The sequence below is a fragment of the Synchiropus splendidus genome, chromosome 8 (assembly GCF_027744825.2).
Source record: "Synchiropus splendidus isolate RoL2022-P1 chromosome 8, RoL_Sspl_1.0, whole genome shotgun sequence".
NCBI classification, from domain to species: Eukaryota; Metazoa; Chordata; class Actinopteri; order Syngnathiformes; family Callionymidae; genus Synchiropus; species Synchiropus splendidus.
Window position 1 is genome coordinate 12,524,685 of NC_071341.1, and position 22,094 is coordinate 12,546,778.

The window sequence follows — 22,094 nt, forward strand, 5'->3', positions numbered from 1 at the left end:
ACCAGACACGCCGAGAACAAAGAATGGACCAGTTTTTCGGCCAGCAGGGCCACCTTGGACTGGACCCGGTTCGTCTTGGGCCGAGCCTGCAACCTAACGGGCCGTCGAGCTTTCGACCGATCCACACTCAAAACAAACTGATTGTTGCGAGGTTGAAAACCCAAGTATTTCACATCAAGCACGTGACCAAATCATTTTCTTAATAATGCAGCCTGACAGGTCTCCGGTTCTGTTTCCATCACCAGGGAAGAATAGATGAAGGTCGCGTTTTTTACACCGTAAATGTGCCTGTGGAATGGCTACTCAATGAAATCACACCATCGAAATGGTGAGGATGAACTTCATTTTTAAATAGTGAAGAGAACTGTCACTGACGAGTTTCCGGAGCGACCACATACGTCACATTTATGCGCAGACGTCAACACGCAGCATTTGCTAAGCTAACACGCTAATCGAGCAAATCGTACTGGAAATCAAAGCTTGGCTGACGATTTAGGTCGTGGTTTCTCTGGAGGATAGATCTGTCGTTAATGCACGTTCGTCTGGGGAGCCAACTAAAACAAGATGGACGAAGAAGGTAAGGAGTTGATTTGTGCATCAATACTTCAGTGTTGTATAATCTTAACTGAGCGATTTCACCTCTGCGAAACATCAAATCTGCGAAACATATCTGAGGTGTCTTTTGGACATGTGTGCTGCGCGGAGGCTTCAGGTGAAATCTGAGTGATCCTGACCGCCTGTCAAGATGGTCGCCTCGATGAACGGAGTCATAATGTTTCATCTTTCTATATGTATGTGTGTGTGTGTCAGAGCTGGTGGAGTACTTCCGGGCCCAAACTCGGGGCGACCCAGACACAGCATCTGCGGTGGCAGCCATTAGAACTCTGCTGGAGTTTCTAAAGAGAGACAAGGGTGAGTCGGTTCTGATCCTGACACCCCCTAACAACTAAGCTGTCTCATGTCTTGGTTCTGGTGTTGACTCAGGTGAGACCATCTTGGGTCTGAGAGAGAGCCTGACCTGGGCCACAGACCAACTGACCAGGGTGGACTCGTCTGTCGCCGTCTCATCTGGTGGAGAACTTTTCTTAAGGTTCATCAGCCTGACGTCACTGGAGCACCAGGTCTGTCTGACTCACTCACTCACGACGCCACAGCTGACACGCATTTGTGTGCAGGACTTATCTCGCTGTAAGAAAGTGATGGAAGAACGAGGAGAGCTGTTTCTGGAGAAGATTTCCATGTCAAGAAGTAAAGTGGCCAAACTGTGTCACACGTTCATTAAGGACGGAGCGGTGAGCACACGCACGGAGGAAGGGAGGGCTGTTCTGCATCACATGTCCGCTGACATTGCTGGTTTGTTCACTAGAAAATCCTAACACACTCATACTCGCGTGTGGTTCTGCGGGTTCTGGAGAAGGCGGTGGCAGAGAAGAAGCGCTTCTCTGTCTACGTCACAGAGTCACAGCCAGATGGTGCCGGGTGAGTACTGATCGAACACTTCCAGTTAGGCTCGGAGAGTTCTGCTGACAGACGAGGTCCATGTGTCTGTGTGTGCAGGAGAGAGATGGCTGCTGCCCTCAAGAAGCTCCATGTTCCCACCACGCTGGTCTTGGATGCAGCTGTGGGGTGAGCTGACTCTGGTTCTGGTTCTGTGCTGGACAGTGACAGTGTGGTGTCCTGAGCAGGTACGTCCTAGAGAAGGTGGACCTGGTCATCGTGGGAGCAGAGGGAGTCGTGGAGAGTGGAGGCATCATCAACAAGGTCTGCACATGACCTATGTCCCTGACAGCGCTGTGTCGTTATGGGAAGAATCATGGGTTGTGGGTTCAATTCCACAGATTGGGACGTACCAGACAGCCGTTTGCTCGAAAGCGCACAATAAGCCTTTCTACGTCGTCGCAGAGAGTTTCAAGTTTGTGCGTCTGTACCCACTGAACCAGCAGGACGTCCCCGACAAGTTCAAGGTGATGCCACCCGAATCGAAGTTTCTGCACCCATATGTTTATTATTTACATCTGCAATGGGAAATGAAAGGCTGTGGTCACATGACCTGCTCTGACCAGATGTGGTCACCGACTGGAGTCTAGTCAAGATTAAGCTTCAGATAATGTTCCTCATGAATAGGTCCACTTCTCACCGTTCAGAGCCATAACCCATAACAAGTCATGTGACCGACCCACTGCTTGTTCGAGGTTTGCTGCCTCAGAACCAGCGTCCACACTTAACCTGGTGTGCTTCTTCTCTGCAGTATAAAGCTGACACCCTGCAGAGCGGGCACAACCTGGCTGAGGAACACCCCATCATCGACTACACGCCGCCGTCACTCATCACACTGCTCTTCACTGACCTTGGTGTCCTCACACCCTCTGCTGTGAGCGACGAGCTCATCAAGCTCTACCTCTGACCCGCTAATAAAGTTCTGACCCAGAGTCTCCGTCTGGTTTGGCCTGAGCTGCGACCTGCTTCTCAAAGTCCTCCTCACTGATGCGCCCCTTCTTCAACTTCTTCAAGAGCCGCGTATCCTTCAGTAGCTCGTCAAGGTCGTCCTCATCAGAACCCTGGAAAACATGGCGTTAGAGGGCCTGTAATAGAACCACAAAACGGTGGGGGGCATTCACCTCTTCCCGCCTTCGTTTGTCGGCCCTCTTACGGCGCCGCTCCTTCTTGGTCTTCTGTTTGGACCAGGACTTGTTCTTGGCGAAGCTCCGCCTCTTCTCACCGGCAGCCTCCTGCTCCTTCCTCGCTGCCAGCATCTTTTGTCGCTGCTTCTCGCGGTTCTTGTCTTTGAACTGGATGGTGTCAGTGTCCACCATCGTCGTCTCAAAGTCGGGAAACGACTTCCCACGGAGTTCAGGCATTTTGGGGAGTCTCAGAAGAGCAAAGCCACGAGCCACTGCTGCCAGGTCCAGATCTGCAGTCACACCAGGAGACTGATCAGAGCCTGAGCCAGACCATGAAACCCCCTCCTATTATCCTCATTCCAACCCTTGAGCCTGAAGATGAGGCTGCACTCGTGTTTGCCATACGCCTGCACGTACGACACGAAGGCACGCATGCCGCGCTCGAACATGGCACGGTCGTCCAGAGCCATGGCCTTGACCTTCGGCAGCACATCCACCACGTCACTGATACCCGCCTTCCTCTGCAGGGGGCACTGGAGAGCACAAACCCAGTCAACATGCAACTAAAAACTCAGCTGAAGACAGACACACTCACTCGCTGGTTGAGGGACAGGAAGTTGACATAGGACTCCTCCATGGGCAGCAGGAAGACCAGAGCGCTCCCCTGCTGGCCGATCCTGGCAGTGCGACCACACCGATGGACGAAGGCACTGGATCACAAATTATAGTTTAACCAATGTCGCCTCTCCTCGTGTGTGAGTGCCATACTTGAGAGTACCAAGTCTGGACAAGCCACCTCCCTGTGAGGACATTTTGGCCTGTCCTCACAAGGTTTAAAAACTCAGTAAAAGTAGTTTTTTTTAAACTGGATTTCAGTTTGGCTCAGAGTCCTGGTTAAGGTTAGCCATGTGTTTTAGGTGGGTGGGTTTAGGGGGAGAGGCTGGGGAAAGGGCTATAGCAACGAGAGGTCCCCACAAGGACAGAGGTACAAAAGTGTGTGTGTGTGTGTGTGTACCTGGCACTACTGGGTGGGTCGTACTGTAGAACCCAGTTCACGTCAGGGATGTCAATTCCTCGGGCCATTACATCTGTGCAGACCAGGACCCCACTGAGAGCAGAGTGGAGAGTTACACACGTGCCGCACTCCCTCTCACATGGTGAGTTCTTGTTGACACACACACATATACATACACATATATATATATATATATATATATATATATATATATATATATATATATATATATATATATATATATATATACACACCTCTTCAGGTTCCGGAAGTCGGCAAATATCTTGTTGCGTTTGTGCTTCATTTTGCCATGGAGACTGAGGACAGACGTTTTCTTCACCAGAGCCTCCAGTGCACGGCTGTAGAACTCCACACAGGCACACGTGCTGTGACGAACAACGTTGACACTCGTTTGTGTACATGGAAAACCCCTTTCCACCAGGGGGTGCTACATGTTTCCAACAACATGATGGAAGTGAAGGATACAGCAAACCAAAGCTGGGGTCACATGACTCACGACCCAATAAAAACAAGGGCCTGACACAGCTACAGGTGGTGGGTTCTACCCTTTGGGTCTCATTTCAGTCAAAACAACATACTTCGCTCACCTGAAGAAGACCAGGTGCTTCTCCAACTTGTGTTGCCGTAGAAACGCCACCAAGTTGTTGAACTTGTCCTCCGACCTGCAGATCTGCAAAAACACAGTAGGTCAGTCAACCTGCGGGGGACACTAGTGTGGAGGAACGAGACAATGTGCCCCGGCTGAAGATGTCACTCCACGGTTTGACCTTTTAGTAGGTTTGGAGGGTAAAGTTTGGCAGTCTGCAGTGCCCCCAGCAGGCCGCTGTAGCCATGATCAGAGAGGATCAGGATTCAAGTGCCTAACTGTCTTCACTCACCATGTAGTAGTTGGAGAGTCTGGCTGGTGTCCTCTGGGTGGCGCAGGCAGCCACACCCTTCTCCTTTACTGTGATGCGCACAGGATTCCTGAGTCCAGCTCGGACCAGTTTTTCCAACTCCTGTGTTTGAGTCGCAGAAAATAAGCCTGTGCGCCGTTGTTTGGGGAGGAAGCCCAGGATGGTGTTGAGGCTGGACACACACACACAGACTTTCATTTCAGACACGTGGTGCTCTTGTTGTGGACCCCAGCGCCTCACGCTGTCACTCGCAGGTCTACGCTGCAGCCATAACGCGGTTCACTTTGACACGCTAACATCACAAGGCCCGCTAAACAGTTCACTAGGTCAACAAGATCGGTACCTGGCTTCAAAGCCCATGTCGAGTAGACGGTCTGCTTCGTCCAGAACCAAAATGTCCAGACTTTTTACGGAGCTGGCCAGATCCAGGCCATCGGACTTCCTCCTGAACATGTCCTCCAGCCGCCCGGGTGTGGCGATCACCACGTTTCCTCTGGACAGAGCTAAGAACAGTCAGAACCTGACGGCGACCCTGCATACCGCCACTCACTGCCACTCACCCCTGCTGCTTGAACTTGTCCACGTCCTCGATGGGGTTGCTGCCTCCGGTCATCAAGATCTGCCTAATATAAACAGCCAGAGCAATGTCAGGACAGGAAGTGACATCACTCTGAAGACAGCGACTCACGTGAACTGAGGGAACTTGACCATGAAGGTATGGAAAACCTCGCTGATCTGAAGGGCGAGTTCTCTCGTTGGTGTGATGACCAGAGCACCGACCTGCAGGCACGTGGGAAACAACTGTGTAAAAACTTGCCCAGAACCAAATGGCAAAGCAAGGAGCCCAGGAAGTGACATGCATGTGTTTGTGATTGTATCTTGAGAAAAAAATTCACGAGATAACAGTTATCTCGAGATAAAAAAAAAAATAATGTCGTGGATGTCACATCCAAAAAATAAACACATGCATGTCACTTCCAGGGCTCCGTAGTGAAGAGAATAGACCTGCAGCTTCTTCAGCTTCTCCTCTCTCTTCAGCAGAACCTCAATGATCGGAATCACGAAGGCCAGAGTCTTCCCACTGCCCGTCACCTGCACAGAGGCCAGAGTGGTTAGTGAACCCCGACCACACTCACTCACTCACTCACTCACTCACTCACTCACTCACTCACTCACACACACACACACACACACACACACACACACACACACACACACACACACACACACACACACACACACACACACACACACACACACACACTCACTCACTCACTCACTCACCGCCTCGGCCGCCACGTCCTTGTTACCCACGAACAGCGGAATGCACGCTGACTGCAGAGGAACGCAACAGTGTTGGGTGCCCACGCGGTAATCGAACCAGACTATCGGGAATCGAACATACCTGCACGGGCGTCATGTGCGTGAATTGGAGCTCCCCAAGAGTCTGTAAGATTCGGGGGTCCAATTTGATGGGCAAACTCTCCCACGTGCCGTCACTGTTGTAGTCCATGCTCACAGCTAAAGCTAACGAGTCACGCCGCTGTTTACCTTCCGGTTGGATCTGACGTCCGGAAGTTACGTTTACTTGGGTGCGCATGCGTCGGAATTAACGTAAATTTTCTTCGATTTTCCGAGATGCACGGTGACGCAAGCTGTTATGTGATATTTTCACTTCTCAGTGCGTCTGAGAATTTAAATGTTGAATACTTGACTTTATTAAATAAATTTGCTGAGTGCTTTTAATGTGAATAAGCATACAAACCGATTTTGTCGTTATGCCACAATAAAAAAGCGGGGGAATTAGCCTTTTGGACTTCGTTTTTGATATGATGCTGTCAGAGGTGAGAATGAGGACGTAAATCCCTACGGGCAGTTTTATTCCCTTGTAGAGCAAAAACAAAAAATAGAGTGAGAGCATATGGCTGGCTGATGCTTTTATTTTGAAACTTGTGATAATGTTCCTGCAGGTAGAAAATGTTTCAAGGCTCCAAGTCGAAAAACTGATGTCCAATATGGGTCCCTCTTCTGAGTCCGCCTGCTGCACCACAATGATGGACCTTTGTCCTCAGAAATGTTGACTGAAGCTATTTCAAACAAGTGACCTCCAACGTATCGCCGCCTCTTCAATACTGCATTGATGGTTTTCTTTATTCCAGACATGAAATTAATTGACGATTGACTTTTTTCTGTCGGCAGAGGACGCTCTGTTCACAGCTGTGTTTATTCTGAGTCAACTTCTCAATCATGAAAACGCCCGTGTTCTCTGAGGATATTACCTTTGTACAAGAAGGAAGTTGTATTTTTTTAATGATTAGTTCCTCTTTAATAACGTTTGGCTGGTGGTGTTTTTCCCTTTTAATGAGGCTTGTGATTTTTTTATTGATGTTTTTCAAATTCTTCTAGCACTTTGTTTTCATGGACTGTATTGTTTTATGCTGCATCATAGGAAATCGTTACAACCACAATAAAGACATTCTGGTTCTGTCTCCTGGACCTCCTGTCGAGGCATATAACGGCTGCTGGGTCGATAACGGCTGCTACGTATCAGTTATATGTCGCTCATTTGACTTGACTTGGGCCTGCTCTGGTCGACAAGTCAAGACAAGAGTTCATGGTGTTCCGTTATGGGCCACTTCCCTCTGTCCTGGAGAGCCGCAGCAGAGGACAACACAGCTCCACAGCTGGGTGATGAGCGGTCCAGTCAGCACAGCAGGGGTGTCCTGTTGACCGAGGTCTGATCCGACCAACCCTGGCTGTGTGGAGGGACGGAAGGGTTAATACTCTTTACACAGGTGATGGAGAGTGACGTCACCGTCCAACCCGGGCAGACGACAGAAGAGACAGCGTCACATCCGCTTCAACGTTTTCGATGTCACCGTTGTAGAATGATGGAGCACTGAACGGCCCCGTGGACGCCTGCAGGAAGCGCTGTCTCTCTGGAGCATCGGCGGCTTCTGGACGGACCACACCGATGAAGCCGCGAGCCGACTGAGACTCGTGCAGAAGAACCACATCCAGCGGGTCCAGTCTGGCAGGTGAGTCCAGCAGGCTCGGTTCTGCGTGTTCGGCACCGGTTTCGGTTCATTTCCAATATTTTTACTTCAGACTGAAGACCTGGTGTCAGTGCAGGCTCGGTTCGGCCCGACTGATCTATATAACCTCATATCTGTCCGCCTAATGACGTCACCAGCGGCCGGCCGTGTGGACCATCGTTGCACCGTTTGTACTGTGTGACCAGTGGTCACCAGTGTCGTCATGGTGACGGTGATGTGTCACAGTGTTGACTCCCCCCGAGCATCACTCCCTGATGCTGACAGGTTGCCTGTCTTATGTCTCATTGAGGGGCAGAGCAACAGGATCTCTTGGAGACGTGTTGTAATTAGATCTGATGAAGTTAGTGAGTCCTGCTGAGAGTGTGGGGTGTGTGAGTGCTGGGTGGAGCAGTCATCAACTCTTGTCATCAGTAGACCTCTCTTTATCACCAGATGGCTGCTGTTGTCCGGTCAGACTGTCAGTTCGGGTGAATGATGTCTGACATAAGGCGGGTCCCGCACCCATAACTCCAGGACAGGGGCCAGGAAAACTCCCACAAACTCCACACAGGCAGGACGTGGGTCAGCTCAAACTAGAGGAAACCTGCAGCCGTCTTTCACAAACTGCTACTCCACAGTGCTGCCATGGGTCGACCTGAATGGACACTGACACATTCTCCAGTAAACAGCATCACATGATCAGCAGCAGGAAGTGACGTTGTCATTCATCTGGTTATAAATAAAGGTCCTGGCTTCGCCCCCAGGTGGTGACTCTCCTAATCTGCTCAGATTAAGCTGGTGTGGTCATGTGACCGCTGTCTCTCCAGAAGAAGGATCTTGACTGTTGTCACTCGGATCAGGGTCCGGTCCAGATGGTTGCGCACCAGACATCTAGGACGAATGAGCGCAGTTGGACGGAGACCACGTGAGTCATTTTAGGCACGTTTCAGTTGTGTGTGGGAGAGGCTCGGTTTGACCCGGTGTTTCCCCCCCTCAGCTGTGAGCAATGACCCTCCTCATGATGTCTGGCACCAGCACCTGACCCAGGGAGTACAGCACTCACACGCAGAACCATGCTGATCAAAGAGTACCGCATCCCCATGCCCATGAGCGTGGACGAATACCGGATCGCTCAGCTCTACATGATCCAGGTGAGCAGGACCTGCCGGGGTCAAGCGCTTGTCTTCTTATCAGTCTGGACCTGACCCAGTCCTGGTAGCCCATTCCATTCATTTGTTGACTACACTGGAGATAAGCCACCTGAAGGTCAGAACCTTCATCTGGTTATTCAGCCCGCGTCACAGCCGTTTGGACCCTGGTAATGTGAGTCAGTGGGATGTAAACAACTGAATGTAGGACCTAATCTGGACCTCAGGTTGGTCCTTGAGCTGCTGATAATCTGGTCCATCTGATCTGCTTTGCTGCTGTTTGGGGGGCTCTGGAAGAAAAGCGTCCGTGTGTTGTGATGTTTGTGTCATGTGAGCGACCCCCCTGCCCTCCTCCTGTCATGCATCACAATGAAGCGGCTGTTGCCATGGCAACCTGTGAATTCCTAATGGGCGCGGGGGGGTTACCATGACAACAGGATTCATGATCGGGGGACCAGGTCGGTTAGGTGTGTGCGGCCTGTATCCCTCCTGGAGCCCAAGATCTGGTTCTTGACTCATCTGTGTCCTCCTGCAGAAGAAGAGTCGGGAGGAAAGCTGCGGTGAGGGCAGCGGTGTGGAGATCCTGGAGAACAAACCTTACCAGGATGGGCCCGGGGGTTCGGGGCAGTACACGCACAAGGTCTACCATATTGGGAAGCACATCCCGTCCTGGTTCTGTGCCATCCTGCCTCAGGCGGCGCTGCGTGTGGAGGAGGAGTCGTGGAATGCATACCCGTACACCCGGACCCGGTGAGTTGTCACGGTGAACACAGCTGAAAGCTGCCAAAGCAGGACCTGACCTGTGGGTTCCAGTGCTTTTGCCCCTGCACTTTTCCACAAGCCTTGAGCTCACATGGCAACATTACAGGGCTTTTTGTTCCACCTCACTAACTTTGACTTTCAAGCCGGGTCAGAACCAGGTCAGAACAGCACTCCACAGACTGGATCAGATCAGGTCCAAACCCAAACCTAAAGATTTCATGACCCCAATTACAATTGAATGACCTCGAGTCACCAGAAAAAGTCATGTGACACATGATTGTGGTGTTAGATGACAGTGGAGTCACATGTCTCTCAGGTACACGTGTCCATTTGTGGAGAAATTCTCCATCGACATCGAGACGTTCTACAAGTCCGACAGTGGCCAGCAGGAGGATGTGTTCCATCTCTCGCCCGCTGAGAGGAGGCAGAGGACCATAGGTGAGATACACACAGATGAGTCCCAGAAGCAGTTGGTTCTGACCCACTTCTGCTGTTAGACCCGATAGACATCGTGAAGGACTACATCGCGCCTCACGAATACCTGGTGGAAGAAGACCCTAAACTGTACCAGTCGCTCAAAACTGGACGTGGTCCGCTGTCAGAGGACTGGGTCCAGAAGATCAACCAGACACCGGGTCAGAGTGCGGTCATGTGTGCCTACAAGCTCTGCAAAGTTGAGTTCCGGTACTGGGGCATGCAGTCCAAAATCGAGCGCTTCATCCATGACGTGGGTGAGTCTGGACTAGGTGTGACTATGGTCTTTAGAAGCAGAACCACTAACCCGTGTGGCCCCGCAGGTCTCCGTAAGGTCATGGTCAGGGCTCACCGTCAGGCCTGGTGCTGGCAGGATGAGTGGTACGGTCTGACAATTGAGGACATCCGGCGTCTGGAGCTGGAAACACAGCTTGCGTTGGCCCAGAAAATGGCCCAGTACAGTCTCAGCGAGGAGCCTGAGGCTGACGTTCACGGATCTGATCGGGGACAGGAAGCCCAGCCCGCAGATGTGATCGAGTGTGGGGTAGGTGGGAATGGCCAAGGATCCCCAGAGAGCCGAGGGGAGCTGACCAAGCAGTGGTCCACCTCGTCCCGCTCCTCCAACCGCTCCTCTAGGAGAGGAGGTGAGTTCGTCTTACTGCTGCTGATTCTCCTGATAGGTGCATCTTGATCCCATGACCTGGTCCCTGGTTCAGCAGGAAGTCCCGCCCACCAGAACATCTCAGAGTGGAGGATGCAGAGCATCGCGCGGGAATCAGACGAGAGCACGGACGATGAGTTCTTTGACGCTCATGGTAACGTGATCTGGTGTCCTGCCCTGTTTCACACTTTCTGACCTCTTTCTGACCTGCTTGTTGTGCAGAAGATTTCACCGAAAACCAGGAACTATTGGTCAAAGAAATCAGCAAGTGGAGCTCCAACGACCTGATGGACAAGATCCAGGCAATGGACCTGGACGAGCCAGACGGTTAGACAAGCATTCAAGTGTTTCCCAGAGTCTCCCGAGTCTGCTCCAGAATCAGAGGTTCTCACTGACTCTTTTTTCTACTCCATGTGTCCTGCGACAGAGCTATCATACCAGGAAGTGGGCGGAGACTCTACGGCAGAGATCAAGGAGATGAAGGTGAAACAGATTCCAACTCTGCCACATATCAGCTGAAATACTTATACGTGTCTTCTCCCACAGGGGGCCCAGACAAGTCCACAGACCTCCAAGATCCATCTGCTGGTTCTGGTCCTGCACGGAGGGAACATCCTTGACTACGGCTCAGGTGAACCGAACAGCAAGCAAGGCGATGTCAACACCCTGACAGCAGCATTCCAGACGGTGATGAGGGTACATTACCCTGCTGCTGACGGCCGTGTGGCCATTCGGACGGTCCCATGTCCGGCTGTCTGCACGGACGCCTTCTCGCTGGTCTCCAAGTGAGCGCTGCATGTATGCTCTGCTCCTTCTCCACGCCTCTGACAGGTCGCTCTGCTTCACAGCCTCAGCCCACACGGGTACGACCGGACACGCCTGTTCAGCAGTCAGGATCACATCCCACTCGCAGCTCTGCCACTGCTTGCCACATCGGCGCCGCAGTACCAGGATGCCGTGGCCACCGTCATCCTGCGTGCCAACCAGGTGTTTCACGACTTCATCAAGTCATTGGAGGGAGAGGCCTTCTCCGGCCAGGTGAGTCCAGGAGCACGGTTGTCGTGCTACTAGCGTGTGTGTCACATGCGTGTCCTGCAGGTGTGTCTGGTGGGCGACTGTGTCGGGGGGATTCTGGGCTTCGATGTCCTCTGCAGCAGCTCCGCGTGTGAGACTCCAAACAGCAGCAGACGAGGGAGCAGCATCAGTGCACAGGTGAGACATGTGCACACGCAGCTCCACATGCACAGATGTGTCAGGTGGTCATGCTCTGCAGGACTCGGACCTGCTGTCTCCGGGCCTGCTGCCTGCTGGTGTGTCTCCCACTCTGGAGGGAAGTCGTCACCTCAGCCGCAGCAACATCGACATACCTCAGTCGTCCGACGACCAGAAGAAGCAACTTCCACGCAAACGCAGCGACTCATCAACCTACGAGCTGGACACCATCAAGCAGCACCAGGCCTTCCTTTCCAGGTGAGGCGGGCCGTGGCGTGTGCCGGCCTGGTGCTGACCAGGTGCTTTGTGTCCGCCAGTCTCCACTCCAGCGTGCTACATGGAGAGTCGCGGCGCTCCAGCAACAGCACTATGCTGGACGGAGGCTCGCTGGGAAAGTTGGACTTTGAGGTGACAGACTTCTTCCTCTTCGGGAGTCCTCTGGGGCTGGTCCTGGCCCTGAGGAAGACGGTGGTGCCCTGGCTGGATGGTGAGAGCCAGCGTTTATGCCGGCAACTGCCTCAGCTAATGTGTTTGTTCTCCTTCAGTGTCTGCACTGCGTCCGGCATGTCGGCAGCTCTACAACCTCTTCCATCCGGCCGACCCCTCAGCTTCCCGCCTGGAGCCACTGCTAGACCGCCGTTTCCACCTGCTGCCTCCCTTCAGCGTGCCCCGATACCAAAGCTTCCCCCTTGGAGATGGACACTCCCCCCTGCTTGGTGAGTGGGAGTGCTTTGTTCGTCGCTCTCCTCGCCCTCCTCTGACCCTCCTCTCCTCTGTCCAGTGGAGACAGTGCAGACCAACTCTCAGCTGCTGACGGAAGTTTCGCCGCAGTTGGCGCCAGATGCAAGTCGGACCATACCGGTCTTGAACTGCCCGACTTCCTCGATGCAGAGTGATGGTCAGTGAGTGTGCTGTTCAAGCCCCTCCCCTCTAGGTCAGCGTCCAACTGTCGTGTGTCCACAGCTGATTCTCCACACATCTGCGTTGACGGATCACCCTTCCCCTCCCGCTGCCCTTCCCCCGCCACACCAGGACTCCCTCACCTGCACTGCAGCCGCCGGGTGAGCGAGGCCAGCACGGCAAGCCAGGTGTCCGGGTCAGCTGATGCGAAGCTGACCTCCAACATCGCCACCAGTAAGCCAGCCTTTGACCTCAACCATGGTGTGGTTTAATCACCTGACATTGTTTACCTCAGCACTGAGACCGCGCCCCCGGCCGAGCCTGCTCTCCCACCTGCCGCTCACATACAGGCGCTTTGCCTCTAGTAGCACATCACCACGGCTCAGTAAGAAGCTCCGGCAGGTTTTCCCGAGGCGAGCTGGGTCCGAATCTCTGAGCTCTGACCCCAGCTCCGACCTGACCTCGGACTTAACAGGGGTGACCCCCGACCTCACCGACATTTCCTCCAATATCACCGACTTCAGTTCTCCGCCTCCGTCGCCCGGTTTGCTGAGGAACTTGGAGCAAGGTACCCAGGCAGACGGGAGGATGGAAGCCGCCCCCGGCCTGAAAAGTAGACGTTAGCTCCCTGTGAGGTTCCCCCAGCAGCTGTCGTGTTCTGTGTGATGGCGCGGTGCCCTCAAGTAGAACATCAAATTCAACTTATGTGTCTTCAGATGTCGTCCTGCAGCTTCTCACTCTCACCCTGCTTGTCCCCTCAGTCGCTTCTCGCTGGTGGGGCAGTAAGAGGCTGGATTACGCCCTCTACTGTCCGGATGCTCTCACAGCGTTCCCCACTGTCGCCCTCCCGCACCTTTTCCATGCCTCCTACTGGGAGTCTTCTGATGTGGTCTCCTTCCTGCTGCGACAAGTGCGTCTCCAGCATCTTCCAGCTGCTGTTGACGCCGATGACGTCTCTGTTTCTGCGGCAGGTGATGCGGCACGAGACCACCGGTGTGCTGGAGCTGGACGGGAAGGAAGTGGCGGAATTCACACCGTCCAAACCTCGAGAGAAGTGGCTCCGCAAACGCACGCATGTCAAGATCCGGGTACCTTCTTGCTGACTCTTTCCTCCCATCCCTCCACAAGTCTCTCTTGTCTGCCAAACTAAAGTCACGGTTTGCTTCCCGGTGACAGAACGTGGCGGCGAATCATCGCGGGAACGACGGCGTGTTCTTGGAGGACGGCGCTCAGACTGTCACGGGGCGCTTCATGTACGGCCCGCTGGACATGGTGACGCTGACGGGCGAGAAGGTAGCATCCACAGCGATGATCCTCAGCAGCGTGGGAGTCTGATGTGGTGTGTCCGGCAGGTGGACGTCCACATCATGACCCGGCCGCCCTCTGGAGACTGGGTCCACTTCAGCACCGAGCTGACCAACAGCAGCGGCAGAGTGTCTGTCCTCCTTCCAGAGAGCCGCCGCCTCTCCGTTGGTGTGTATCCGGTCAAGATGGTGGTCAGGTACGGCTTCCACTCGAGTCTCTGTCGAGGACCAAGAGCTGAAGAGAAGCATGTCGGTCACATGACTTTCCAGAGGAGACCACACGTCTGCCGACAGCTATCTGACCGTGGTCCCCCGAGGAACTGAGTTTGTGGTGTTCAGCATCGATGGCTCATTTGCGGCCAGCGTGTCAATCATGGGCAGCGATCCCAAAGTCCGGGCCGGAGCAGTGGACGTGGTCCGGTGAGTGAGCGACGGCTCGTGGCCCCTTTGGTTGCTCTGACCCAAGGTTGTGCTGTGCAGGTTCTGGCAGGACCTGGGCTACTTGATCGTGTACGTGACGGGCCGACCCGACATGCAGAAGCAGCGTGTGGTGGCCTGGCTCTCACAGCACAACTTCCCTCACGGTGTCGTCTCGTTTTGTGACGGTCTGGTCCATGACCCGCTACGCCACAAAGCCAACTTCCTCAAGAGTCTCATCTTGGAGGTGCGCATCAGTTGTAGTGTGGCCAGTTGCGGTTCTGAACGTTCCTCTTCTGTGGTCAGGCTCACATGAAAATCTTCGCTGCGTACGGCTCCACCAAAGACATCTCTGTGTACTCCTCTGTGGGTCTGCCGCCGAGCCACATCTACATCGTGGGTCGACCCAGCAAGAAGATGCAGCACCAGTGCCAGGTGAGTCTGGGTCGGCTGACAGGTCCTCAGTGGACTGGTGAAAGTTTGGTCCACTGGATCAATTGACACGCTCCTCCTCTCTTGCAGTTCATCTCAGATGGTTATGCCTCGCATCTATCTCAGCTGGAGTACCACCAGAGGTCCGGACCCACCAAGTCCACCGGCAACCGCATGGTCCTGCGGAAGAGCAGCTTTGGCCTCGGAGCCACGGGAGGAGACTTCCTCCGTAAACGTAGCCACATCTTCCGGTCCATGTCCTCCCAGCAGCCCTCGTCCCCTGGGCAGCCGGGCCGAGCCGAGCGCACCCTCAGCCAGTGTGAAGTGGAGCGGGAGCGCGGCCCAACTGGAACGCAGAGGAGCATGAGCATCGCAGCGGGATGCTGGGGCCGGACTGGCAGCACCAAGGAGGGCAGCGGAGGCCCAAAGTGACAGCTGTGATGGCAGAGGCTGGCTCTGACCTGAGTCCAACGTAGCATGACTTTTGTGGGCTCGTCTTGGGCTGGCGTGTCCATTCGCAGCCGGACCAAAGCCTTAATATCTCCACAGACCCTCATGAGCTCAGGAGCAACAGAACCAGAGTCGGCCGTTCTCTGGGCCAGTTCACCTTGGTTCTGACAGCGACCCTGAGATTGGAACCCTGCTTGTTTTAAAGACCGTCATGTGTCACACAAACTCCATCACAAAAACATAACAAAGGAGCACTCTTTTCCTCTGATGTTGAGGCCCATTTGTCCGATCGATGTCCAGGTTCTGACGTGGTTGTGTTGTACATCACATCAGTAGGGAGAGGCCCTGGGTCACACCGGGTGCTGAAGATGTCACTCACAAAGCTCTTGTTTACTGTTGGTCAGGTCCAGCCGTACGCTTCTCAGAAGGTCTGGTCCGGTCCAGTCCTGTTACTCCTTCAGTCTGTAGCAATGATCCCTTTAGAGCCTCGCGCTTGCAACACCTGGCTGATGATGGTGCCTCACACCTCCAACTCACTTGTCCCCAACCACCCATCTGTAGAACCCATGTGGTTCGGACCCAAATGTGTACATTCTGAATGTAAATAGCGACAGGAATGTGATCATGTGACACTGCAGTCCCGGAGAGCCAGGTGTGTGTGTGCTGACAAGAAACTGCATGAATGATCAGAACCAGCCTGGTGCGTCACATTAAAGCTAATTCAAGGTCTTCGCCTGTGTGTGTGAGTCCAGAGCCACCTACTGGACCGGCTGAGGAGGAACATGTGACCACACCCAAGTGAAGCTCCAGAAACAGAAGTAATGTTTTATTGAATCACCTCTGGACAGGTTACACTGCAGCGCTACCTGCAGGTCAGTCAGGATAGTGCAGGTGGAGGACAGAATTCACTTGGTCAGTCTTCATTAAAAAAAGAAACAGACATATTTGTGCAGTTTAAACAGAGAATCTGTAGATGACACACACACACACAGCAGCTGCACAACATGCAGCATGTCAGAACCATTGGCAGCTGAGTGAGTTCTGATCCTGCTGGCAGAGGAACACATCCAGAATCTGATGCTTTCACTTCTGAAGCTTCAGCTGTGACTCACACACACACACTCACTCACTCACTCACTCACACACACACCCAGACACTCAGGCAGTGGTGTCTAAAGTGCTCGGGGTCTCTTCGGGGTGATTTGTTTGCTTGCTTGTTCTTCCTCCTGTAGTGCCGAACGGAACGACTTGACTTTGTCTGGAACAAGACCAGCAGTGTCAGAGATGCGCATGCACGCACGCACGCACACACACACACCTCTGAGCTCGGTCAGGATGTCGATCTTCTGGTCCAGGATCTGCTCCAGCTGGGTGGCGTAGGACTCCACGTCATAGTCCACCTCCTCTGTCATCTCCAGCAGAACCTTCTCCTCCTCCAGACATCGGATCGACTCCTGCAAAAGACGGTGTGTCAGAACGGACGCGGAACCACGGGTCCTGGAGGGAGCGAGCAGGGCACCTGGAAGACGGCTCTGTGGTCCTCCAGAACCTGCTCCTCCATCTCCACCAGCTGAGACACGGCTTCATGGAAGCTGAAGAGCTGCGGCGACACCTCCTCCTCCTGCACACACACCATGCATCCAGTCCACAGCATCTCAGCGAGTCAAGATCAACCGGGGTCAAAGGTCACACTCACATTCTGCTCACACAGCAGCTTCAGGTCGTCTCTCTGTGGCGAGCTGCCCACGCCCCACTGAGCCTCCAGAACCTCCAGCTGGGTCACATGACTCACCTGCCGGGCCTCTGCTGCAATCAGAGGGTCCATAGCCAGGTCCTTGACCCTGCACACACACACACGCAGCTGTGATGCAGGCCGAGCCTCTGAGCAGAGCACTCGTTGGCTGTTACCCGTCCTCATAAGTGGGGGACAGTTCGGAGCGTCCACCGCCGCTCTGGGAGAAAGGGATGTCTGAGGGACTGATGCCAAACTCTTTGACTCTGAAACACAGAGGGAGGGGCGACAGTGAGGTGAGGGTCACGACAGACATACAGCGCTCGCGGTCACCTGTTGGCGTATCGCAGTGTGTTGAGCGTGTTCTCGCACGACGCCATACCTGGAGAAATGGTGGCGATCTGGGGGCAGAGACAAGGATGAACAGGTGTGTGCATGTGAGTCCGCGCGCGTGAGTCTCACCATGCAAGTGCGCGAGTTCTCCCCGATGAAGGAGTCCCTCAGGACCTGGGTCAGTTTGCTGGCTCTGAACGGAGTGTGAGGCTTGTTCCGGCCCAGAGCCCGGATGCACTCCTGCAGCACACACACACACATGAGTGTGCATACCTGTGTGTCTTTGGAAGTGTGTGTGTACGTGCGAGGATCCACCTTGAGGGCCAGCAGGCTCTTGTTGATCTCAGCTCCTTCCAGTCGAGTCTGACGGTCGGCACTCGACGTGTCGGCTCCTCGTTCGTTTCCTGCCAGGTCGATGAGCGAGAACTTGCCGTGCATCTTCCCTCTGCGCCGTAGGATGATCTGGAACACGGCGTGACTGCGAGACGAGTGCGCGTTGGCTGACGTCTGACCAGAGGTCCTGGCAGGGGACACGGCACACATGGCATCAAGGCCCTTCGACCACATTGCTTCCTGCTAGCGTACCTGCAGCTGTTGCCCATCTCAATGAGCTTGAGCACGTCCTCGGTGACCTTGACCTCACGCTCCTGCAGCCCGACCACCTGGACCTGCTGCTTCCCATCCTCCAGGACTCGCAGCTTCGCCTTGCGGTTCAGTAGGTCGAACACCTGCAGCCACAGCCATCAGCTACTCAGGCCTCAAATCATGTTGCATCACGAGACCTGAGTCACACTGATAATTCAGTCATGGACGCGACAACTCTCTGGAGGAGATCAAGTGTGTGACTCGATCCTGCGCCACCAACTTGCCCAGACTCAGACTGAAGGTGAGCATTTGACCTCCTCAGATCACAGGTGGACTTGCCTTTCCGCTGTAGATCTCAAAGAAGGTGGCATAGACCTGCAGGTCCAACTTCTTGTAGCACGGCTTCTTCAGCATGAGGAAGACATCTCTGGCTGATGGGACAAAAGACAAGAGGAAGATGATGATGACCAGGAGGCCTTTGAGGTTTGGATTCCAGATTACCCGACAGAGCGTAGATCCCTTTGGAGCAGTCCTGGTTCTTTCCTGAGAAGTCCCCTCCCATGGTCTGGAAGGAGATCACAGTCAGCTGAGGCAGAGTCAGGACTCGGACCTGACACTCACGTGAGTCTTTCCACTTCCTGTTTGTCCGTAAGCGAAGCAGGTGGCCATCCCACGCTCAAAGATGGTCTCCACCAGCGGCTGGGCTGTGAACCTGTGGCATCATTCTGTCAGATGCACAGAACCCCCTCAGCAGTGTCTGGACTCAGTACCTATAGACCATCTCATTGGTGGAGTTCTCGTCAAAGGCGTAGTCAAAGCGGAAGGTTTGGTTCTCCAGGTACCGGGTCAGGTCCACCTTCTGTTTGGGCTCGTGCACCATCACCACGTCCTTGCTGGGGATGGTGATCACGTCCAGGTCCTTCACTGACAGTTCTGGAGGAGGCTCAGACCCGTCAGCCACCCACAGGACCCGTGACATCATCAGAACCACTCACCTTTCTTGTTGAGAGGACGAGCACGGACACACACACAGATCCTGTGTTCCTCGATCTGAAACACAGACACATGGAGCTGAGCCACACACACGGACACACACCAACACACACACACACACACACACTCACTCACCAGATCGTTGCTGGTCAGCGGTCTGTAGTCCAGACTGGACCTGAAGTCCCGGATCATACACATGATCTCATAGTTTGGTAAGTTCACGTCGACTTCCTGTCACACAAAAAACAAGTCTGATGCAGAGCATGTGCATGTGGTGCATGACAGAGACAGAGACATAGAGATTGAGTGAGTGAGTGAGAGAGAGAGTGCTAGTCCTGACCTGTGCTCGTTTCTCTCTCAGCTCTTGTTGCTGCAGTCGTCTCTTCTCTCGCTTCTCCTGAAGTTTCTCCACCTCCTTCACACAGTTGGATTTCCTTCGAGCTGCAGACACACAACAACAGCTGTAAACCCACATCAGCTGCAGACACTCAACAGCTGCAGACACACAACAACAGCTGCAGACACACAACAGCTGCAGACACACAACAGCTGCAGATACACAACAGCTGCAGACACACAACAGCAGCTGCAGACACACAACAACTGCAGACACACAACAGCAGCAGATACACAACAGCTGCAGACACACAACAGCTACAGACACACAACAGCAGGTGCAGACTCACAACAGCAGGTGCAGACACACAACAGCTGCAGGCACACAACAGCTACAGGCACACAACAGCAGGTGCAGACTCACAACAGCAGGTGCAGACACACAACAGCTGCAGGCACACAACAGCTACAGGCACACAACAGCTACAGACACACAGCAGCTACAGACACACAAGAGCTGCAGATACACAACAGCAGCTCACTGAACACACAGAGAGTACACAGTACCATTCTGCTGCTGGATCAGAGTCTGGCTCTGGCCTGTTTGGCTGCAGATGGCAGGTGGAGGAGGTTCTGATTGACTCGCCTGACTGGGTCGAGCTCTGGTGGTTCCGACGGCTGCAGCTGCCAAGAAAGACACTGTTTTGCCATGTTCTATTGCCCCCTGCTGCAGAGGAGGAGCACGGCAGTGCTCCACATGTGAGATGGCACTGATGAGAACATGGCTCCTACCACCACACTCCTCATCATCACCATCTTCATCACAGTTCTCTTCCACACTCACCTCGGTTCTCTCTCGGAGGGTGGTCCGGCTTGGGTATTGATGTGACCCGTTTGGTCTGGAAGAGCAAGAGGCCGAGGCATGAGAAACACACACACACATGCTCCCTCTCACAGTAGGGACCACCTTGGGCACTCTGCTGGTCTTGGGCAGGTTGCTGGGAGGCAGAGCAGCTTCAGGACTCTGGAGCTCTTCATCAGGAGCCACGTCAGGGTTCAGGGCGAAGATGCTCTCCAAGTCGATCTAAGACACACAAAGTGCCAGTGTTGACCAAGCTCCATCGTCCACATCTCTCAACTGGATCTCCACTGGCCTGTCCACATCTTCTCACCTCTTTTCCTTTGGTGTCTCCGTTCTCGATCCACTCCACCGTCACGCTGTCGTTGTCTTCGTGCAGCGAGGTCACCATGGCCTGGTGGATCCGACCTGGACACAGGCAACACAGTTGACCGCCAGGAAAGCACCTGCTCACCCCCACTCACCACCAAGTCTGGACCAGCATGTGGAAAAGCAGCAAAGTAACTAAAGATTACAAGTGACTTGGACACCATCCTTCACCTCGGCATGAGTTCTGCCGTCACTTTCTGGAACCACTGTTTTCTCCAGTCAGCGTGAACGACGAACCTCAGCACTGTCATCAGTCGCTTACACTCACTGGGCACATGACTCGTCTACGGGAACCATTTACATGACTCGTCTATGTGAGCCATCCACCTGAGAAGAAAGTTCTTCTGCAGAGCACTGAAGTGAGATGACATCGTCTTGATGGGTGTCACTGGTCAGGAGTGAAAACGCTCCTGGAGACTCAGAGCAGAGCCACTCCTCTTCCATGTGGCCAGGTGATGTGGGTCTCCGGCCGCTTGGGGCCAGACCCTGGACCTACTCTGGAGTGGACTCGAGTCAGAGGACCCAGATCCAGATGACGTGGGTGTGGTCACCGCTCATGCGCAAGCATGCACGTGCTGTGATTGACAGCTGGTACCGGCGCGTGACAGCACCGGCAGCGGAAGACTCTCTGGACCGAGGCCGCCGTGAGGAGCCGCGACAGGCCCGGTGACGACGACCGTCCGGTCCGGAGGTCTGTGGAGACCAGACCGGCGCAGTGCAGGTGCCTGCTCCAACTGCTGCATTGACTCGGTTCGGCGGTGCCGTGCTCCGCGTCGGAGCCGTTCCGAGCGGCCCCAGGGTTGTACCGCCGCTGAGGATGAGAAGGATGAGGATGGGGATGTAGCCGCCTGCTAGCTGCTGCTGCGGACCGGAGCTCCATCACCGGAACTGCCGAACATCAGGACCGGCGCGCGCGGATATGGGTGTATGAGACAGAGAGCACACGTACCGTCGCTGCGTTTGATCTCCACGTAGATCCCGACCAGAACCTTACCGAACCTCGCCATCTCCGTGCGTGAGCAGCCTTGGCTGGGCGTGAGCGCGCGCGTGCGCGTGAGGCGGCAACTTTGATGCTGCCGCAGCAACCGAGGTCGGAGTCAGTGCGCATGCTCGGGTGTAGCCGACTGTGACGTCACCATTATAACAAGAATCATATTGTTTTATAATTACACAAAATATTCTGTTCAACATTCTCTATTTTCATTGTTCATTTTAAATATACATTGCTTCACATTCGTGTATCTGTGACTCTCTGTATTGTTTTGTGCACATACTGATTATTGATATGTATTTTGGTTTGGTGAATTTATTTTCCGTGTGAAGAGGTGGCAACCATAACACTGATTTTGTTATTTTCTATTGTTGGATCAGCAACAAAACTGTCCTGCAGCATTCATGGTCTGGTCCTTGTCCATGAAAGAACAACACAGAACCACACCGGTCACACCAGCATCATGTCTCCCAAGTCGCGCTCACGTTTCATGTTTAACTCAAGTCTATGTCACGTGACATGCGGAGGCGGACGAAATGACCTCATAA

General features: G+C 53.9%; 4 protein-coding genes across 6 annotated transcripts; 2 read left to right on the top strand and 2 right to left on the bottom strand.

The window, feature by feature from the left end:
* The first annotated feature begins 29 nt into the window (after positions 1 to 29).
* eif2b1 (eukaryotic translation initiation factor 2B, subunit 1 alpha) lies at positions 30 to 2,456 on the top strand. 2 transcript variants are annotated; one of them, XM_053872595.1, is made up of 9 exons: positions 80 to 577; positions 811 to 912; positions 985 to 1,121; positions 1,176 to 1,292; positions 1,367 to 1,479; positions 1,558 to 1,626; positions 1,686 to 1,761; positions 1,839 to 1,964; positions 2,249 to 2,449. In XM_053872595.1, the coding sequence occupies exons 1-9, from the start codon at positions 565 to 567 to the stop codon at positions 2,402 to 2,404; spliced, it is 909 nt and encodes a 302-aa protein (XP_053728570.1). In that variant the 5' UTR covers positions 80 to 564; the 3' UTR covers positions 2,405 to 2,449. The 2 variants fall into 2 exon arrangements, with proteins under 2 accessions (XP_053728569.1, XP_053728570.1); XM_053872594.1 differs by having other exon boundaries at positions 30 to 577; positions 985 to 1,292; positions 2,249 to 2,456.
* ddx55 (DEAD (Asp-Glu-Ala-Asp) box polypeptide 55) lies at positions 1,447 to 6,144 on the bottom strand. Its single transcript, XM_053872588.1, has 14 exons — positions 5,959 to 6,144; positions 5,838 to 5,888; positions 5,559 to 5,645; positions 5,242 to 5,333; positions 5,114 to 5,176; positions 4,897 to 5,046; positions 4,536 to 4,725; positions 4,245 to 4,327; positions 3,891 to 4,022; positions 3,637 to 3,729; positions 3,217 to 3,331; positions 2,986 to 3,154; positions 2,619 to 2,911; positions 1,447 to 2,558 (listed from the first exon to the last, which is right to left on the bottom strand). The coding sequence occupies exons 1-14, from the start codon at positions 6,064 to 6,066 to the stop codon at positions 2,409 to 2,411; spliced, it is 1,776 nt and encodes a 591-aa protein (XP_053728563.1). The 5' UTR covers positions 6,067 to 6,144; the 3' UTR covers positions 1,447 to 2,408.
* A 1,220-nt stretch (positions 6,145 to 7,364) lies between these two features.
* LOC128763598 (membrane-associated phosphatidylinositol transfer protein 2-like) lies at positions 7,365 to 16,173 on the top strand. The gene is made up of 28 exons (XM_053872572.1): positions 7,365 to 7,591; positions 8,042 to 8,269; positions 8,353 to 8,513; positions 8,586 to 8,739; positions 9,272 to 9,486; positions 9,815 to 9,936; positions 9,996 to 10,229; positions 10,296 to 10,616; positions 10,689 to 10,787; positions 10,856 to 10,960; positions 11,061 to 11,116; positions 11,180 to 11,418; positions 11,482 to 11,671; positions 11,732 to 11,845; positions 11,907 to 12,103; positions 12,163 to 12,332; positions 12,391 to 12,561; positions 12,627 to 12,743; positions 12,809 to 12,979; positions 13,041 to 13,313; positions 13,507 to 13,655; positions 13,717 to 13,833; positions 13,922 to 14,038; positions 14,098 to 14,246; positions 14,320 to 14,469; positions 14,530 to 14,713; positions 14,773 to 14,901; positions 14,989 to 16,173. Exons 4-28 carry the CDS (start codon positions 8,662 to 8,664, stop codon positions 15,328 to 15,330), a joined length of 4,209 nt encoding a protein of 1,402 aa, XP_053728547.1. The 5' UTR covers positions 7,365 to 7,591; positions 8,042 to 8,269; positions 8,353 to 8,513; positions 8,586 to 8,661; the 3' UTR covers positions 15,331 to 16,173.
* LOC128763603 (kinesin-like protein KIF2A) lies at positions 16,155 to 21,640 on the bottom strand. Of its 2 annotated transcripts, none has more exons than XM_053872587.1 (21): positions 21,505 to 21,640; positions 20,500 to 20,594; positions 20,295 to 20,411; positions 20,172 to 20,226; positions 19,895 to 20,005; positions 19,332 to 19,432; positions 19,127 to 19,222; positions 18,994 to 19,048; positions 18,769 to 18,931; positions 18,620 to 18,710; positions 18,500 to 18,563; positions 18,338 to 18,429; positions 17,999 to 18,141; positions 17,729 to 17,933; positions 17,543 to 17,653; positions 17,414 to 17,481; positions 17,257 to 17,346; positions 17,045 to 17,189; positions 16,868 to 16,969; positions 16,667 to 16,802; positions 16,155 to 16,606 (listed from the first exon to the last, which is right to left on the bottom strand). In XM_053872587.1, the coding sequence occupies exons 1-21, from the start codon at positions 21,560 to 21,562 to the stop codon at positions 16,521 to 16,523; spliced, it is 2,184 nt and encodes a 727-aa protein (XP_053728562.1). In that variant the 5' UTR covers positions 21,563 to 21,640; the 3' UTR covers positions 16,155 to 16,520. The 2 variants fall into 2 exon arrangements, with proteins under 2 accessions (XP_053728562.1, XP_053728561.1); XM_053872586.1 differs by having other exon boundaries at positions 16,156 to 16,606; positions 19,895 to 20,011.
* Positions 21,641 to 22,094: the final 454 nt, after the last annotated feature.

Bases quoted from the DNA above. Each gene is read 5' to 3' on its own strand.
- eif2b1 (XM_053872594.1), top strand. The intron at 913-984 runs GTGAGTCGGTTC...GTGTTGACTCAG, and splicing joins GTTTCTAAAGAGAGACAAGG to GTGAGACCATCTTGGGTCTG. The intron at 1,627-1,685 runs GTGAGCTGACTC...TGTCCTGAGCAG, and splicing joins GTCTTGGATGCAGCTGTGGG to GTACGTCCTAGAGAAGGTGG.
- ddx55 (XM_053872588.1), bottom strand. From the start codon at position 6,066: ATGGACTACAACAGTGACGGCACGTGGGAGAGTTTGCCCATCAAATTG. The intron at 4,328-4,535 runs GTGAGTGAAGAC...GTGTTTTTGCAG, and splicing joins GACTCTCCAACTACTACATG to ATCTGCAGGTCGGAGGACAA. The intron at 3,332-3,636 runs GTACACACACAC...TTTGTGATCCAG, and splicing joins GACCCACCCAGTAGTGCCAG to TGCCTTCGTCCATCGGTGTG.
- LOC128763598 (XM_053872572.1), top strand. From the start codon at position 8,662: ATGCTGATCAAAGAGTACCGCATCCCCATGCCCATGAGCGTGGACGAA. The intron at 14,470-14,529 runs GTGAGTGAGCGA...TGTGCTGTGCAG, and splicing joins GGAGCAGTGGACGTGGTCCG to GTTCTGGCAGGACCTGGGCT. The intron at 14,902-14,988 runs GTGAGTCTGGGT...CCTCTCTTGCAG, and splicing joins AGATGCAGCACCAGTGCCAG to TTCATCTCAGATGGTTATGC.
- LOC128763603 (XM_053872586.1), bottom strand. From the start codon at position 21,562: ATGGCGAGGTTCGGTAAGGTTCTGGTCGGGATCTACGTGGAGATCAAA. The intron at 18,711-18,768 runs GTACTGAGTCCA...ATGATGCCACAG, and splicing joins ACCAATGAGATGGTCTATAG to GTTCACAGCCCAGCCGCTGG. The intron at 17,190-17,256 runs GTAACAGCCAAC...GTGTGTGTGCAG, and splicing joins TCCCCCACTTATGAGGACGG to GGTCAAGGACCTGGCTATGG.